A 20,777-nucleotide genomic window follows, 5' to 3' on the forward strand; every position below is an offset into this window, starting at 1 on the left:
TGCCTACATAATTATTATAATGTTCGTAATTTCCTCTATTAACCTTGCATTTACCCATGAACTCTCCATTTTTAATAATTATCAGTAAGATAACTCTGATAAACTGAAATAAAACTGTAGAAAAATGACATTTTCATAACAACTTATTCGAGATAATCAATTTATACAGGATTCATTCCACTCTGTACAACGTATACTTAATGTATACATAGATAATACATATGCATACACACAAATTTATACATACATACACATAGGTATGTATAATACAAAAATGTACGTCTCGTGCATAATTTTTATTGACTAGCAATGTCCTCTTCCTATACTGTAAAAATTAATGATATGCTAGCGCCGATAATCGCAGCATTAGCAACTTTAATTTTATTTCTGTCAATGTTGCTTTTTTAGGCTGCATATTTTATTACAAAACTGATAATTTAATAGTGGTTAACTACGCACCACACACTTAATAGCAATAAACTACGCACTATGCATATGCAATTGATATATAAATAAATATAATATAAATATATACATTATAAGATGTACAAAAAAATATAATTTCATGTGTCACTATTTTATATCTCTCTCGATTCGGTAACTATTATTTTAATTTATATTTAATTTTTACTTGAACTTATATGAGATACCTTTTATATAATATGTAAGCTGTAACTTAGAAACTTGTTAAAATTTTTTATCATTATTCATATATTATTAGTTAATGTATGCTACCAACAAATCATACAATGTTATATTTAATCAATTTGAATATTATATACTTTTAGTGCATACAAATTAGAAAATTTCAAAATTGTCCTTTTCAAATCTACCACCTTTTCATTATCAGAACCTTTATCAGTCATTAATAGAATTATAACTTAATTATATATATGCACATGAAAAAAATTCGCGTAAATAAAAAAAAAATAAAATCATCATCGCGTAAAAGTCATGTGTCGGAGATCATCGGAGCGTGCAATGATGCAATTGCTGTTGGGGGTCCGATTCAGCAATAAATAATCATATTACAGCGAGATATCTCGTGATTTCGCGTTGGTGCAATCATCACGTGCTTTTTCTGTCTCTTTTTCTCATTCAATCTCTCTCTCTCTCTCTTTTTTCTTCTTTTTCTTCTCGTGCAAACAACTCGATTCTTGCTATTTCGCTTCGACGACTGATAACGCGATTGCCACACGATGAAAGTGCGGACCCCCCGCTTATTTTGTGACATGTATATATAATTATTCAATCTCAAAATATGGATCTTTAATAAGTGACATCAAGATTCAAACGAGCAATATTTTATATGCAAGTTGAATGTAATTTAAACATTTTTTCATTTTTTAGAAATACAATAGATTCTTTTTAGATTTAACAACTACGCGCCTCGTATAAAGTAATAAAACAAAAATATCAATTGTTGTGAAATGTGAGATACGTATATTGTTTTCGTCCGTATCGCGAGCAAAATATGAAGTGCGAGAGACTACGTAACTGCGAACAACGATAATAAACGAGCGTCACTAAATGGCGAGAAATCATCTGACTCTTCTGGTACCCCCAGCGGACCGAATTATCTTATCAGCGTGGAAAATAACTTTGTCGAAGAGCGGTTTGTCAATTTACGATATGACAATGAGTCGTGTGTGGTTCGACTCGAAAACATTACTTACGTACTTTTATACCTAATTTCTCGATGCAATATCAGCTTTCGATTTCTCTAAAAATAATAGCATATCGTTATCCAACCATATGTACATGAAGAGGCGATCTGCCTGCTTTAACTGGATCGAACGACGATCGATCTAGTTTTGTTACAATTATATATATATATATATCTTCAATAAATTAATGTCTTGCATCTCGATTCGCCAGTTATTTTTGTTATATTTCAAAGAAGAAAGAAGCATTTTGCGATATTATTATTCTACATATTTAAGAAGTGATACTTAAACTTTTAAATTCAAAAGATCTCATGTTTTTTAGCACTTTATATACGTATTTATTCATAGAATATGAGAGAGAGAGAGAGAGAGAGAACAAAAAAGAGAATAATTGAAGAAATAATTTGCAAATAAAAAATAAAAGATGGCTTTAAATAGCTAGCCACTAATTATATAGATAATTCTATTTTGTAATGAAAAGCTTTATTAAAAAAAATTTTTGATAAGAAAATGTAGACAGCAACTAATTAGGTCAAATGAATCAGAAATGATAGTTTACGTCTAATGACGACTCAAAATCTTTTACGTAGTTATTATTTTTTGTTACTAGATATAAAATAGTGATTGTATATATATATATATATATATATAATCTTTTTTTTATTTTTCTCTTAAAAGAACTTGGCTAAGTATCGTAAAATGTTTTGTCTGTACTTCTTGCTACGAATCTATCGTATTTGCGGTTTCTTACCTCGATCACTTGCAATTTCCGGACGTTCCTCGAGGGACATGTTCCTCATCCTGTTCAAGAATCCTGCTTCCTTCTTTCTCAACGATCATGGCAGAAGACTGATATAGTTATTAAGTTTTGCACCTTATAAAACATATTAGCTTATTTCCCAAGCATCGTCTTAACTCTGAGAAGCTCCCATGAATGATTGATGTTACTATTGCATCTTGGAAAACTGTATATTATTAATGTTACTGTAAAATAACGAATCACATTTGAACTGCATGGAAAATATGAAATGTGAAATATATATATATTCTTAACAATAAATAATACATATATACCTTATTAATATTATTGATCATTATAATCAATGTATAAATATAGTTCAATATGTTAACTCGACTACATAGAAATATTAAAATCATTAGATATCTTATAAACATCTTACAAAACATTTATATTTTATTCTGTAGTGTTGATTGAATTTTAACATGAATTATATTATATTAAATATTTTACGAAGCATATTCATTTTTCTATAATCTTATCTTATCTACTTTGATGAGTAAAACGATGAGAAGACGATTGATCGTTTATAGATTTCGAAAAAGTTTTGTTTACGCGATTGCTTACGTTTTTATAATTAATTGCTGCGATATCGTTACAGAATATCTTGTAAACATTTTTCGACATTTGAAAATTCAAATTATAGAGATAAAAAGTATATATATATATACACACATGATTAGATATTACATATCGTGCAGAGTCGCAAATTAAATTTGCTTCACGCGTTGTCTAACTGCGATGAAAATTGTCAGTATCGGTGTTTAGCTGCGACCAACAAAAAAATACGCAAACATCTTACTAAATGAGGGTAGTCTTGTCTTGTCTTGTCAATGATAAGAGTCAGAGCTGATTGTGAGCGGAGAGGACAAGAGAAGCCGGAATTAACTAGTTATACGAATATGAACTCGAGACCCCACCGAGGTGATGGGAGAGAATGAAAAAAAAGACACATACGATGAGATAAAACACTCACATGATTCGAGGGGAACAGAGAGTCTCATTTATATAGGAATAAGGGCCGAGATATATCGTACAATTTTAAACCTATAAAGTGTATTACAAAAATTCGAACTATCCGGCAAGAACGACAATAAAAAATATTATGCGAACAAAATAAATAATGTATATAATTTTTTTCTTCCTTAATTTGATTCTAATTTATAATAAATGCGCGATTTCGAATTTTCTTAAAAACATATATGTATACATACATATAAAATCATCAAGCAAATACTATGTTCTTCGTCAGCGAAATAATATAATTACATCGTCTGCTTGATAATCTTTTCCTGTTATTAGAACAAATATTTAAAATGTCTTCCCCTTCCTCTCTCTCATTTTACAAGTATATCTCACAATGCGTTATCTTAACATGCTATATATTCGTGATGTAGCATGTTACACATGCTCATATAATCAGTCATATGTCTATACTAGTACAACAATACGAATGTATCTTCTTGAATCTTTGACAATATACTACATATGATCCTTCTTTTATGCAACATACAAATTAAGTGAATACTATGCTAAATCAGATCAAGAGACTTTATTTATTTTTTATCTTTACCTTTTTTATACACTATATATAAAAAGCATAAAATGCGGCTGAAATTGTAATACAACTGAGAAAACAATGATTAGATTCTTGCGCAAAAATAAGACAAAAATGTAGACAAAAATTTTAAAGATTGGGGAGCTAATAACGTAATTGTTTTGTTATGTTTGAATGACCAATAATCAGCTGAATAGAAAAATGTTTAGGAAAAAACTGATTACAAGTTAAAAACTGGTCAACAGATATTGGAGCTTGTTTTTGAATTCACTTAGTAATTTACTGTTTAATGACTGAGTAAAAAAATCTCTTTAGATAAAATTTTACTTATTGTTAGCTAGCTGGCTACTATAATTAGTGTACAGATAATTTTATTTTTAATAATTTAATAGTTGATTGCTGTTGAAAATTGAGTATTTTCTAAACAAGAAGAAATACGCAACGAATCAGTAAACAATAATTAATCGATGTCTAATTATCACTCAAGGTTCAAAATATTTTAATTATTTCTTCTAGCCAAGAATTTTATCAAAGAATTTACACTTTCAACGTCAAAACCCACCTGATATTGATTGATAAAAAATCTGCGAGAAAAATCTATTTATTAATACGCTGATAAGTAATTAGTTTCCCATAATAGAGTTAACGTGCAGTACAATCTTTTAATATCTTAAAAAAATCTATAAGTTAATAAGAAAATATATTACAAAGAGGTCGATAAAGCAGTTGACGAGCAATAATTTTTAAGCTCGAAAATTTGTTTCCGAGTTATTATAGAAAAACATATTTCGCGAAGAAATATGCTATTCACCCAAGAGATAAGAAATGCAGCAACTTGAGCAAATCCATGCTGATTGGCTATCAATTTGCAGATATGGTTAACAATCGATAGCAAATGGTATTGTTAGATCAAACATTGTGTTTTCTAATAGTTCGCGATTATATCAATCAGCGCGGATTAGGTTTAGATATATTAATTACATCGAGTGACGTCGCCCATTGCGAATCAATAACCAATCTGTATGGATCTACACCTACATATTTGCTTCATTTCCTATCTGTTATGAACATACAGCAAAAACATTTCAATATTCGAGCGCATTAAAAAATATTACACTACAGCTCATGAATTCATTATTTAGCTCTATTTTTTTTTAGCAAAATATTTTCTCCGATTAATTTTAACGAATTTTCACAAATATTATGAAAGCACGCATATTATTGCGTACGCATTGCATTAATCTCATTTGCAGCATCATTTATCAATGTATATTTCTTTTTAAATATAAAAATATACATTTTTAAATGCATTTGTGTAAGTAGAAAAATAAAGTTTTATAAAAATTACTATATAAATAAAGAGATATTTATAAACATATATATACAAAAATTAATTAATTAGTTAATAGTGTGTTATAAATAAAACTTTTTCGAAGACAATTATGTATTGTACAATATATATTTTGTTTTCTATGTTTGGCTTTTATTACATAGCTCGTATATGAAGTCTCTTATAATTTGTCACACCAACAATGTTCAGATACAAAACACGTGATGTGGTAACGTACGTGCATGCATTACTTGACCTTCTGCTATGCGATAACCTGTACTTCAGCATTTGATTGCAATTAGCATTTATAATTAACTACTACCGAGTCTGCGCGTGCCTACGAGTTGAAAGTTTCCTGTTGTACGAAATATGAAATACAAGAATTATCATTCAAATAAATTAGTTTTTTTTACGTAAAATATATAATTATAGTATGATATCATGACTGAAATATATTTAATTTAAAGAAAGAAACAAAATGTCACTCTAATGCAAAAAGATACAGAATATATCAAAAAGAATAATTATATATAAATACGTATACCTATTTTATATACGACGCCTGCTTTTATAATAATAAAATGTTCTTTAACGAAATATTTTATGGTTAAAATAATATAAATATTATATGTATAATACGTCCATTATTTTAATCCATTCGCGAAACAACTTTGATATACGCATATTATACACACAAATGCATTCAAAAATATACATTTTATATTTATGTTAATAAAGAATAATCGGCAAAATCTGCGATAAGTATTATCAATAATAAAATAAAAGGTTAAATAATGTGTCTTTTAATATGTATTCTCGAAAAATCGTCAAAGTTAAATGGAAAATATGTTTTGTGCAAAGAGAGAGATAAGATCGGAGGATGGTAATACAATTCACTGTACTAATCGATATATTATCCATCAGTCAGTAACTAACTAGATTTGGATGAATTTTCAAAGATATTAAAAGACATGTATTACTGCACATTTATTCGGAGACGTACAAAATTTAATTATTGTACATTACAAACCAATAAAAAAGCTTCTGATTTCTCAAATTCAATTATGCAAAATAAATTAGCCAAACAATGCACCAAATAAATAGCGATAATTTTCTTTATATTACAATTAGATGCGTATTTTTCATATTTTTTGCATTTTCCCAATCTTTTTAAATATTTCAGAATGTTAAGAAAGATGTTTACAAATCCAATAAACTTGACAAAATTTTTGAAGTTTCATCGTGCAATAAATGAGGATGATAATGTATTATATCTTCCACTTGTTATGAATAATGTTTATCTATGTTTTCTCAATTGTAACGGATTTATTTGCCTGGTCTTTTAGTTGTTTAAGTGCCACTATAACGTCACGTAAATTGTTGAAATATCGTACAAATGAAAAATGAAATATATGGCAAAAGGAGTAAATAATGGGCTACTGTGGAAAATTTACTTTTGTACCTTTCGACTTGAGAACATACATCCCACATTTCATCGTTTTTCCGGTCTGTTTCCTCGCGGAGAATCGACGACGTTTTCGTTTGTCGAGAATTATCCCGATAAGAAAACGAACCTTTTGTGATGTCAAGCGTGATGCCTTTATAAATGGATATATATATCAACTAATATACAGAATGTATATAGTGTGTGTGACTGCTCAAAACGAAGGACTTTATTTCAACGAAATCTTATAAATTATTCATATTATTCTGCACATGTTAAAATTGAAAATGCGAAAACTGTTTACTATAAAAATGTCAAATCTCTCTGAAAAATATTTTTGACATTGTTTATTCCCGTTAATTAATTTTCGATTCAATTAAATCGCCTAATAAACAAAATTGGAAAACAAAGCAGCTAAATTAACTCATTTTGTTCATATATTTATGCAAGCTGTAACGCGAAGCTAAAGTGTCTAGAAATTAATCGCAAAATGCATATAAATATTCTAAAATAATAAATTGGTATATGTATACACACAAAAATTATATTTTCAAGTATTATCGGTGAATTTTTTCAATGAATTGCGAGAATATGACGTTATATATTAACAATACTGATTCTCTTTACAGAATTTTTAACAAGAATAAATAAAACTTGTATAATTTTATTTCAAAGTACATTATATAGATGTCATAAATTTCTTCTTCTTTATCCTTATTTAAAAAAAAATGATATCTCTCGTTGCTGAAATATAGGCGAGAAGAGAAAAATAACAGTCTCGTTAGAAAGAGAATCTAAGGAGAAAAAAGGTAATTTTATTAACGAAAGTCTACGTAACACAAGATTAAAACAAAGTACGCGCACAGAGAGAGAACGGTAGAAAAAGCAAAGCAAAATCTCCGACAAAGTGTCCTCGCGAAGTTGAAACGTAATGTAACTCTGTGTGAATTAAGCAAACCAGCGTATATGGTTGGAACAGCTGGCGAAGTGTACACAATTATACGTGACTGCAACATTTGAACGTGGATTAAACGTTTCCCTTGTAATTCAGATTTCAGAGAATCCAAGAGTTTAATCGTTCTTCGATGAATTATCGATATTTTCGCCTATCTTTGCGTCGCTCATTTTCAACTCGAATTTTCAATTAATGTAATAGTAAGTTCATTAATTTTTATTATAAATATTATAAACTTTGTCTTACTATTATCGAAGACTTAAAAGGCCAATAATTTGTTATGTCAATTTTGATATCTTTTGTTTTAAAGTTTAACACAATATTTGCATCTTCAAATATTTTTATTAGTGTGTAAAATAAAGTGTATTTATTTTTTTATTGCAATAAATGGACTATTTAGCATCCTATATATTTGCGAGATGAACTATTAAAATTAAACGCCTTTTGACAATTTTAACTTTGCGTGGGTGTTTAAGTTTTACCTTAGTTGCGGTTGCATCAGGATACAACAAACTGCATCTCGCAATTATCATCATTCAAGCGTCATCGTCGACATATTTTACTTTTCGTTGCATGATTGCGCTAATAAAACTTCATCCATCGTGGGCGTACAAAAAGTTTTTGAATGTGAAATGTTATTAAGATTTATAATAAACACACCTTGCAAACAAACTTTGGTTTATTTTATTTATGCAAGAAAATGTTTTATTTTAAATAAAAAACATGTTTTATCAAAAAATAGTTTTTATAAAAAAAATTGTTTTACATCAAATTTTTGCATGTGTTTTTTGGATTCAGGTTTTGTTATATTACAATATTTTATTTTTATGTTTTTTATCTGTAGATAAATTTAAAAAAATTGAAAATAAGCGACTATATTGAATAACTTTTATTTGTTCACAGACTCTTTCAAAACATATAATCGACAGAATTTATGAAGAAAGTAACAAAAATTGCGAAAAATATAACGTCCAATGAAATTTGAGAGAAAAATTATTCTAAATTTTTATTTACACAGAAATATTATCACATTCGCCAAATACCTGCTATTATGAACCTATTAAGTCCTATATATTCTCATTCAATTCCATTTAATTCAATTTCCTATAAAGTTCGAGCATACCATATATCTCTAGTTCCAAATATTGTTGTCTGCAATGAGAGTTGCTCGATTCGACAGGTCTCAATAAGTTCTGTTAATGTCACACAATGCTACAATTTCTCTGAGACGTAATACGAATTATATATAACGATCGTACTGTACCTGTTATTTGTCTGATATCTGTGCATTTGAAATGTGGATTAATCATTTATTGATTAATTTCTGAAAGTCAGACAACCCTAAGTGGCGACAAAATTCTTTACAGAGAAAACGTTAAATAAAATATTGTTTAAAATAATAAGATGTAGGGGAGAACGAATAAATATGCATATTTTTTAATCTTTTCTCGGTACTCTTATACTCTAATCGCGTACCAAAAAAATGTTCTGAATGAAAATTATCTCAAGATAAATGGAAGAATAATATAGTGAGATGAAATGTAGACGGAATGCTGAAAATTCTTAAATTTGCAGACGGATTTCGCACATGTGTTCGACTAATACATATTTGAAATGGAACTTTGACGATGGCGGCATTTAGTGCAACCGAATATTTAGCTTACGCTTTTGCTTTGACTTTACGTCATTCGCATAAAGCGCACCGTTCTTCCGTATACATATTACAACTTCCGCCACCCGACTTAGGAAGTAATTATACCCAGGTGGTTACAAATTTGTTTTACGACCAAATGTGTTTTAATAAACAAGAAGTCAGAATTTCGTATAAATTTCAGTTTCGTAGAAGTTTCCTCTACAGCGAATAAAAATCATAAAAATTGCGTTTAGATCAATATATTTAGCAAGAATAAAGTCTCGCGAATTCTCGAGGAAAAGATTTCAATCTCTATCCGATTAAATAGTTTGCGTTGTTTCTTACATTTTTCCTTTTTTTTGTTGAATAAAGCGATCAAATTAAATTTTATATGAAAATTTTACGTAGAATATGTCTTGCGTCAGCACTGACGCAATAGTTAATTAAACAAAAGTGAATTTATCAACAACATTTAATTGGGGAACGATAAAAATTTTATAATGAAAATTGAAGAAATTTTGATTGAGTCAACAAAGTCTTTCTCTTTAGAGCAAGGTCTCGGTTTATTAAGACCACTGTGCAGTCAGCAAATACTCTCCCGAGTATTTGATGATGATTGATCGGTATGCGCGTGTGAGAAGAGAAAGATAAAGCTTGAGATCTCCTCTCTCGCATTCCAAAAACGAGGAACCTCCCTTCTATATGTTCTTCAATATCACAAAGGACTCTGTCGGTCGACGTATGTCTTCTCGCTTTATTCGAGTCGACGTCTTTGAGAATGAAATAGTGACGGGAAACGAGAAGGAAAGGAAGAGAAAAAGAGAGAAAGAGCTTGCAATCATGCTAGTATTAGAAAAAAAAATAGACACAAAGTTCTCTTTTCTCGCTTTTTTATCTCCTCGCAATTTTCCTCGAACAACTCTCACGTACTTACGTTTGTCGGGACAGATGAAATTGTCGCATATACTTTTCGCAACTTTTGCTGTCTATAAGCTCAAACTCGTATTCTATCCTTTGTGTAAATATATTTTTATCATACCTAACAATGTCATATATGCTTTAAATATCCACATTTTCCAAAATACTTTCAAGCTTTTGTTTTAAAAAATTATAAAAAAATGACATAGATATAAGATATATCAAATAAAACCATAATTTTTTATAAATTATCAGAATATTTAATTTTTTATCTAAATATAAAACTTTATCTATTAACACTCTCTTGAAAATTAAACTGTAATCCTTTAAATTATCTTGGTTAAAAATAAAAAAGATAAATAATAGTACATTTATACTACAAGAAAAATAATCTTGAAATAGAAGGAAAAAATGATAATTAATGTTCGATGATTTTAAGACACTCTGTACAGAATTAATTTCTTCCGTTATTTTATTTATCACGACTCGACAGAAACACACGTTGACATTCAATTATGAAAAATGACATCGAAGGAGCGGAGAAAGACAAGATGGGAAAAGATAAAGTTATTTGCTCGTCAAAGATGCAAATTTGAAATTTGGAGCTACATCGTTGACAATGTGTGTATGCGGCGCGTAAAAGAAAATATATTATAAATATATACATGTATTTCAGAGTCGAAGAAATCTTTTCTTTCGAGAGCAAATTATACGCTCTGCGTCGTTCCAAGTGGTCCTTGTATCTTTAAAAAGTGTTTTATTTGAGAAATTTCCGTACCTTTGCCATTCACGAAACCACAGTTTAATACTTTGCGCAAATGTGGCATTTCACAAATTGATTATAATGCAAAATTTTTAACAAGGTAAACGATTGTATTGTTTACAGACCGTTTTGCAGCCATTGAACATTTTATCTTGAAAATAAAATTATTTATTATACATATATTATATGTGCATGAATGAATGTGTGTGCACCCATCAGAAAAAAAAATAATTAACGTATTCAAAATAATTCATACTACAAATAAATATCGTATAAAAAAACGCAGTGTGTGTAAAAATTTGTAATAAACATATGACACTGCAGTCTTTTATACTTTTTTAATATTTTATTAATTAGTTGACATTAATACCATAATATAATAATAATAAATCTCAAGCACAGCTCTATTATAATATTCATTCACACATATATAATTCAATTCCCTTTTCAAACATTTTTGACATTTATGACTTTTCCGATAAGTATGATGGTTAATTTGTTACATGAATGGTTTGAGCGAATTTCTTTCTGCAAGTTTAATAGCAATTGCAATTTTCTCATTATAACTTAAGAACTGAAAAACATTTTTAAGAAGCTAATGCAGAACTGTGTAAAAGAATCAATATGACGTTTATACAGAATAAGTTGAGACAAAATGTCAGAAGATATCTATTACACAAAGAAAATTTTCTGATACTTTACTCAAATATATGCAACATTCTCATATAAATATATGAATATATAGATGTCTATCGTATCTCGATTGCATAATGCAGTTTCTTGCCACTTCAGATGCAGTGTTAAATCGAGCGAATACAAAAACCTTACAATAGTTTCTATCTGTATTTGTGCATTGATAGACAAAAAATGAGAATGGAAATGGGAGTAATGCATTCTGAATAAGCTCTGGTTAAGCTCACCGTACTCAATTTTGCTGTGCTTATACGGATTACATACATAGAGTTAGATGCCACTGACATTACTTGATCGAAATCTCTCTCTCTCTCTCTCTCTCTCTCTCTCTCTCTCTCTCTCTCTCTCTCTCTCTCTCTCGTGCAGCAAGAACTATCGCTATCGATGTACCTTGTTCCCGAAACGTGGCAATTCCTGCGATTATATATAATGGGAGCCAAGATTAAGATTACAACATCACGCATCAGTATGAGTAATGGAGTTGCGGATTCTGCATCAATTGAGATAATACAATATTCGAAGATCAAAGAGCTAATTTTCAAGATAAATCACATCTTTGAGGAAAGTCTTATGTTCGACATTTTTTGAAAATAGATTTGATATTAAAGTTTTAACGCTTTGAAAATAAGTAAGTCTCGATATTGAGATACAAAAACTATTTTCACTATGCCGAAGAAAATAGTTTCTCGCCACGAAACGTTCACCTGATTCAGTGTCTGAGGTATCCACATATAACATAGAATGCACCAGACTGTGTCTCTATATATTCTTTATACTTGTCAACTTAGCCTATAATTCAAAGTCTTGTGTGGAGAGTCAATTTTCAACACAAAACACTTCACTTAATTTTCTTCACACTAAACTGTTTCGAAATACAGTAGATTTCCTAGAAAAAAATCCTGCAAACGCTCGCGCGTTTTTCTCCCTGAGAAAACTCCCGTCGGGTCCCATCCTAGAAATCCTGGTATTTTACATAAAAAAGAATATTTCTATCTGCTTATCGAGAATCGTCACAGTTTATTAAGTGTTCCTGTCGTAAATACTGTGCCGTGCGATGGTCTGCGTGGTGCAGGGGTTGTCCTGGACGGAGCTCAGTCGGACGACCGAGGTTTGTGGTAAATTGGTAGTACTCACGCCATTTTCGTGGCGATTCGTATGATCACCGCTGGTGCACACCATCGCCAGGGCCCCGCTACGATCCCTAGAGCCTTTGCAACGCAGCAGCTCGCGCATACCTTTGCGAAAGTTGCGCGACAAAAAGGCATACAGCAGCGGATTCAAACAGGAATTCATATACGAGATAAGGAAGGTCGACACAGTCAACAGAGTGCTGAAATCCGACGTACGATCGTAGTTCGAGCCCCAGTGCCGCCAGACAATACGTGCCTGCTGGGGTAGGTTGCATATGGCGAACATCATCACCACGGCGATCAACATTCTGTAAAACGGCGTCGAAATTGCTCGAGATTGCTCAAAAACAAGCGCCGCTTTTTAACGAATAAGGGACACCCTTGAAAGTGCCCTTCTTAATTGCCCAATCATTTTCACGACCGTATAGATTATAATAAATCTTTGTTTTAAAATTTTTTATATTACATAAATTAATTATTAATTTTTATATAGGTAATTAATCAAGCGCATTTTAATTTGACATATAATTTGAATTCAATCATTTAGAATTGATTTCGCAATCTTGAGAAATTTACGAGTTTAATTGCAAGTTATATTAAATAAAGTGGAATAACACTACGCTAATTAATATTTTTCTCTTTTAATTAAAATGATATCGTCATAATATTAATTATGACGCGGGTAGTTAAGGTTTTTTTTCCATGTTTGCACATACAGGAAGTTTTTTGGTTTCAATATATAAATTAATAGCATTAAATCTGTAGCAATCGATCACGTTCCTAAGCAAGCGAAAAGTGCTTCATTTAATTAAGTTCCACTATAATTCATACTTGCTGAAGCGAATACACTTTACGAATAAAATTGCTCGAAGAAACATTAGTTTCAGCAAAACGGAAATAGAAGATACCGCGTTGTAATGTGTCGGAAATGTAGAATGAATGTCTTACCTGATAACGCCGCGTCTCGCTCTCAGAACATTTCTGCTGGACGTGTGAATGTGATGGACTCTGCCATTTCTACTCCTAGCAACTAATCCGGGTCCTTCAAGAGTGGCGCTGCTTCTCCAGAGGCCGACTGCGATTCTGGTATACAAGCAACTCATGAGGGAAAGCGGCAGAAGATAGAGAAAGACGAGGTTCACTGCGTCCAGGACGTTCTTGTTGTGTTTCTTGATGTTAGCTATGCAGATGATGTCGACGTCGCCGGTGTTCAATTGATTGCTGATAGTTTCCACGTAGAAAAATCTGGGCGAGGCGTACACAGCTGCTAAGATCCACACTACGCCTATTACTATTCTGAGACGACTCCTGGTCAGCATGGATCGACACTTAATAGGGTGGACAATAGCCAGGTAACGTTCAGTGCACACCACCACAAGAATTAGTATACTGGCGGTGTAAGAGAGCGCGTGCACGAACATGTAAACTTTGCAGAGGAAGTCACCCAATTGCCAGCTGTTCATCAGATAATTGATGAGTGTTTGATAAACGCAGAATATGCCCACGCAAAAATCAGCCACCGCCAGATTCGCCAGGAAGAAATTCGTAATGCTGCGCAATCGTCGTGAGAACGTCACAACAAAGATCACCATTAGGTTACCTGAAACACAAAGACATCGAGATTTTGTTAGTTTCAATTATCATAATCAATTTTTTATGAAGGTTCAAAAAGTCGCAATATATTATTTTTTTGAATAAAATACAAATTTATTCTGCACGTTACATACAGCGATTAATATTAAACAACTTTTTATGTACAATAAAATTTTATTAAACTAATTTTTTTTAATTGTAATAAAATATTTTTTGAAGTCAGAATCGAGCTTCAAAAAGACAAAAAAAACTTTTTCTTATCTTTTTTTTGTCCAACTGTGTTATGTGGGGTTATCTTGTAAAAAAGATTTTACTTATTTGAGATTTATTTCGGCGCTAACATGATTCATGATCAAAGACCCTTTATTTTATCATTTTATCGCGATAAAAACATATATCACGTTATCCCCTTCTTGGCAAATAGCTAAAATAAACTATATTGTATAATATAGATCACATTACATGCCTTCATAGGCGGAGAATATTATCGATAACAAGTTGTTTTTTGGAAAGATGTCAAAAATTATCTTAACTTAATTTACGAGAGAGACACTAATTATTGAGAAGCCAGCTTTCTAAATTATTCTACATTGTTTCATTTTTACGATTTGTCATTGCATTCACATTTTTCTTTTTAATACAATTTCTAAGTAGACAAACCGATTATTTTTTAATTGAATTCGCATGCTAGTTTTCTTCTGCAAAACAAAAATTATATCACTGTAATACCTTTAACGAAATAAAAAAACTCGATACATTTATTAAAAAATAAAAATAAAATTAAAAAAATACAAATCGGAAGAATAAAAAATATAAAGGTATAATCTTGCTCAATTGACACATTCTAATAAATCGTATATTGTTGCCTTGATTTTTAGTTTTTTTATAATAAAATTAAATGATAATTATTATAATACATTGATAACTTTATTTAGAAAATGAATAAAAAAGTTAAAATAAAGAAAATTGAAAGGAGAGAATTTTTAATATAATTTCCGAATTTTATTTTATTTGCCATTATCTTACTTTGACGCAATATTGTAACTTTATGTAAACAAGATACATTGTATCAGTTGACAAATTAAATTAACTCAAATTAGACTAAAATATAATGAAACACTCTTTAAGATAATCCATTAACGAGTGGTTTTTGGTTTCAGCACTTGAATAATCATTTGCTCTAATGAATTATCAAGTGACCACTACACGAAAACGCACGATAATATGTAATATCATTTTAAGCGAAAAATTTTCCCACGTATCAACGTAAAAGCTTATATGAAGATTAACTAATTAATTTAATTGACAAAATTTATTGATTCATTTTTTTCATGCGGTGTGAGATGTATATATCAAATGTACAATGATGTATTGTAAACAAAAAAATGTAATTTTAACAAGCTTTAAATATCTTTAATTAAATTTTTTGCTAAAATATTCTCCATCTCCATTTCTTGAATCATATCGAGGAATAAGAATGGCAACTGCTATTTAAAATTCGAGGAAACTAAATAGTGATTTTATCCACTCATAGAATATACATATAGAAAGACGAAAGAACAGAGTCGATTTGAGTGAAAAGTTTTAGTGGTCTCAAAGTTGAAATATATATCAGATGCAACGAAAGAAACTTTATAGTTCCGCAACTTATCCCCCTTCGTGGGCTTTATCTCTTTTTCTCCCTCTTTCTCTCTCTCGTTCATGATCGCGCTTTAATCTGTCTTATATTCCTTTGAAGATTCTCTCTGAAATTTCGCATTTCGCGGAATGAGACGATGCAATATCGGCGACGGACAGTTGGAGAATTTAAGCTGCCGGATGATTCGCAGCGGGAGATTTAATGCAAGTTCTTCGACCGTAAATCGACGCACAAAATTCGCATCTCACGTCCAGGACAATACCAATCGATTTTCCCGATAACGAGCTATTTGCATTCAAACATTTTAATTTCAAATCCATGCCAAATTTATAGTCACTTTACTGTGGCAATTTGGATTTACGTGCGTCGATAGCAGAAACAATCAATGTTCACTCCTTCTCGAGAACAAAAGTACATTTGATTTTTTTAAATATTTATATTTTATTAATATTACTAAAACAAACAAGCTCAAGTATATTTTCTTAGAAAAATATTCACTCATGTTAAATGTAAAAAAATGCGAATTTAATAATAATGTTCACTTTATTCATTTGTAAGAGTATTAAAAAAAAGTTCGACGCCTCAAAAAGACATAATTAATTCGTAATTAATATTTGAAATGCTAAATCCAATATTTGATATTATTTTGATTTTTATTTTAAATTTAAGTCGAGCATCTGATCTTAATGTTATACAGGACAATTACGCGAATCATCCTGTATAGCGAGACATCGTCGCAATTGAGAATCGAGCTAAGGTGAAATTTTATTGGCTCTTATTTTGTAAATTCTCAAGCACATCTAGTCGCTAGGTACCATCTGGAATTTTTGATACACGGAGGAGAGGAGAAATTCCTGTTTCCACGATTAAGTATTATCGACGTATTCCAGAATCCGAAGGAGGCAATCTTTGTCGAGCGTGTTCGTCGTAAATAATGGTGATAAAAAACAAACCCCGATAAAATAGATTTTCTGAATTATCGCACGAAGGAGAGAAGGAGAACAGAGACAAGCTGGCATCCCTTCCTCACTTCTGAAAAATAAAGCACGCTTCGTGAGTGGACGCAGAAGCGTGTCCAGAATCATTAGTGCGTCGTCACGTTTTCGAAAATCTACGGATTAATAGATGTAGGTCGGCAAATTAATTAGGAGAATCAGCGAGGAGCTGAGAAATTTGTATTTCAAATAGTGCGTTCCGTTTGCAAAGAAATTAGAAAAAATAGCGCGTTCGGAATTTAATCTTTAAATATGTGCATTCCCTAGTGCGCACATCATCCTTCGAATATATTCAAATTCATATCATTACGTCTCTAACTTGAAAAATATGAGAGAATACAAACGACTGAAAAATTTGATTTAAAAAATTGGCTTTGATATTGATAAAATGTATAATAAAAAAATCCTGAAATTCGATCGACGTAAAAAATTTCCAAAGATAATTATTTGACAATTAATACAATTAGTAGTACAATATTTACAATACACACCTACTTATGTTATAAAAAAATTAATTAATAGAGAAAATTGAGTCAAACGTCAGTTTTTAGAATGAAAATGACGCGATATATTAGGGATGACATATATATATAGGAGATACTAATAATAAGATTACAGGTTCAGTAAAGGGTATTTGACAGCGGCACGTTTTCTCGCAATATGTATTTGTCGGCGATATTTCCGCTTTAGACAGGGTCGACTAGCCGACTATCAGAAATAAGGACCTGAGTTGGAATCGCAAGTCGATGTCGCAAGGGAAATTAATTGACCTCGATGTATGCTTGAGCTACGATAGGCGCCAATTTACGACTGATATTATGTGGGTTTCAAAGAGGTTGTTTATGGGTAGATTTGTGCGTAGATTTCTAATCACTGTGTGCGAGTCAAGACGTTATTCAATTTCGCTGGCGATATTACTAATCCGATGCTATAATTTCAAAATAAAGAAATTTTTCGGAGTGACAGAGAAAATATACTTACCTAGAAAGCTGAAAAAAAAATTTTTATAAAGTATGATATTTACACACATATGACCCAAAATTGACATGAAAAGACAAATATGAGATCGTATTAGATATAAAATTAATCGAACTTGTAATTTTTAATATCAGTATCTTCAATTTATTATTGAACTGATTTTTCCCCCTTTAAGGACTTAGTGTTTTATTTTAATCTTCTGTTCTGGTTTCAGGGTATACAAAAACAACTTGCGTTTTTTACTTTTTAATGAGTTTTTTAATCAATGCTGCGTTTTCGGTAACATTATATATATATATATATATATACATATATATATATATATATATATATATATATATATATAATATTTAACTTCTGTGCATTTTGTTTCTTCAACATTAATTATACAGGTAACCTATACAACTACCAATCAATAAATAAATCCGCAGATTTTAATTGCGAGACCATTTGCTTTCATGTCCAATGCATATGTTTAAATCAATTCTTAAAGTGGATTTCGAGTCAAAGTAAAGAGACTTATTCGAAACAATGTAAACTATAAAAAAATCACAGACCACAATATCTACTTATTGTCAAAATTTTCTTTAATTTATACACTGATAAAGGAAACTTTAATTAAGTCAGTTATTTCGAAAAGGTAATGAGCAACAAAGAATAACTATGGAATTACAAATACATACAATTATAGATTTAATTGACAGTAAAATTATATTGCAAATATTTGAATTTAATCGTAACTAGATTTATTTATTATTTAATTCAAAAATGCAATATAATTTAATATATCGGCTTCGTATAAAACTCGTATAATTTGTGAATAAATTCAATTAAAATCCAACATATGAGTTAAACTTTTTTCAATATCACATTTATTATTTTATTTTGATTTAGAAACATGAAATTCAATTCGAGGTGCGTAATAAAAATATTATTATTTTAATTTTCCGAATTAAGACAATTTTCCACGCACGTAAAATTTTGCAGAAAGCATTCTCATATTTTATCGTCGAGACTCTTACGTTTCGGTGGTTCTTTCCACCACGTCAACATGCACGTACGCAATTTCAGGGCTGTATGGAAAATCTTGAACACCCTTCTGTTCAATAACGCGATTTCCTATCTCCCACTTTTTTCACATCATAAACCACAACGCGAGAAATTTATTCACGTATCTCTCCGCGAACACACTATAGCTGTCATTACGATCTATATAAAAATGTCTCACACTTTAAAGGAGAAGAATCTCGTAATGTAAAAAGTGAATCTTTTTAATAAAAAAATTGTAAAATAAATAAATAAAAAATAATGTAGCCTATTTTCTTATTTTTCCTCTTATATGATAATATAAAACTAATATTTATATTTTATTCTTCATAAAAATCTTATGGCTAAACTGAGATTTTTATATAGTATATACATATAAGAAAATATATTGCGTCATTTATTTTCAGGACCATAATATAACTAGAAAAATAATGCTCTTGTACTAAGAATGTGAAATCATTTGCAATGCGTTGTAATAAATTATGCAATACACATTTGAGCACAAATGCACGAATTTAAATTGCACTTGCATAAAATAAAATTGAATATAAGACATATTATTACTAATGTTGCATAGAAGTCTTGTGCCTGTATATATCATTGCAATCTTAATTGTATGTTTTTCCCTTAATTTGTACTTTGACTATTACACAAGAATATTTTAATATTTGATGTATCAGACTTACACAAATTCTCGTGAAAAGAGAATTTGTGAAAATCTGATATACTTCAAATATTAAAATATTCTTGTGTAATAATCAATTTTGACATTACTTTCAAAGAAAATTTTCGTTTGTTGCAAATTTTAATATTAAAAATTTTTAATAAATAATTGCCATATCCACATATAAAATTCAATAAAAAATAGGATATTATACCTGCATTCCTAAAATATATTTTTCTCGTTTCTAATTGCTTGTTAAAAATTATTGTGGCTTGTTTTTTGTTAAAGCAAATACAATTTTAAATTAAGCAAGAAAATTTGTGGATCTAAAAGATGTTTAATAATTCAAAATTCTCAGTTATCTGAGCACCTCAACAATTGATTCAATAATTACATTAATTTATAGAGAAAGTTAGTCGAGTTTGTTATGATAATTACGCATTCGCACAAATTCTTGTACATGTTTTCTATATCAATAATTTTCTGGTAGATTCAAATAATAGGAATATACTTCCATCGTTTACATTTACACATTGTGTACATATACATTATGTACATATGGTATTCCGCTGCTTAATGTATTCGAGGCTAGTTGTCTGCGTAATTTCAGTGTGGTAACTATGGACGTCCGAATAAATCTCTCTCACGAGCGAGAGGAAACATGTATACCTGATGTTTCCAATGCATTTAGTCGGAAATGACATACTTTCCGTGAGAAAACCGTAAAAACGAAATATGAAGCTCGATCCATTATCTGACTGCATTTTTTATACTCTATGATTATTATACTCGTTGAGTTTCAATCGAAAACTCTACATTTCTGGATTAAAACTTTAAATAAAATTTTTACAAAGTTTGATGTATATGAAAAATTTTTATTTAATTATATTTCTTATAAAGAATTATTACATAAATATTATTTTATAAATGATATTTTTATTTAATTATATTTCTTATAAAGAAATATAATT

At 30.0% G+C, this 20,777-nt stretch overlaps 1 protein-coding gene and 1 long non-coding RNA gene across 3 annotated transcripts in view; both read right to left on the reverse strand.

Annotated features, from left to right (window-relative positions):
- Nucleotides 1–1,086: 1,086 nt before the first annotated feature.
- On the reverse strand, nucleotides 1,087–5,907 carry LOC146719661 (uncharacterized). The gene is made up of 2 exons (XR_014926398.1): nucleotides 2,419–5,907; nucleotides 1,087–1,723 (listed from the first exon to the last, which is right to left on the reverse strand). It is a non-coding gene; the product is annotated as an uncharacterized LOC146719661 (long non-coding RNA).
- Nucleotides 5,908–10,932: 5,025 nt separating this feature from the next.
- The window catches only part of LOC114946396 (trissin receptor-like), a 48,663-nt gene continuing 38,818 nt past the window's right edge, over nucleotides 10,933–20,777 (reverse strand). For both annotated transcript variants that reach the window (XM_029322859.2, XM_029322858.2), the window contains exons 4-5: nucleotides 13,839–14,490; nucleotides 10,933–13,198 (exon numbers count right to left, since the gene is read on the reverse strand). In XM_029322859.2, coding sequence (XP_029178692.1) covers nucleotides 12,781–13,198; nucleotides 13,839–14,490 — 1,070 coding nt within the window. In that variant the 3' untranslated portion in view covers nucleotides 10,933–12,780. The remainder of the gene's footprint in view (nucleotides 13,199–13,838; nucleotides 14,491–20,777) is intronic.

Source organism: Nylanderia fulva, unplaced genomic scaffold (assembly GCF_048542155.1).
Source record: "Nylanderia fulva isolate GAGA-0341 unplaced genomic scaffold, ASM4854215v1 Scaffold9, whole genome shotgun sequence".
NCBI classification, from domain to species: Eukaryota; Metazoa; Arthropoda; class Insecta; order Hymenoptera; family Formicidae; genus Nylanderia; species Nylanderia fulva.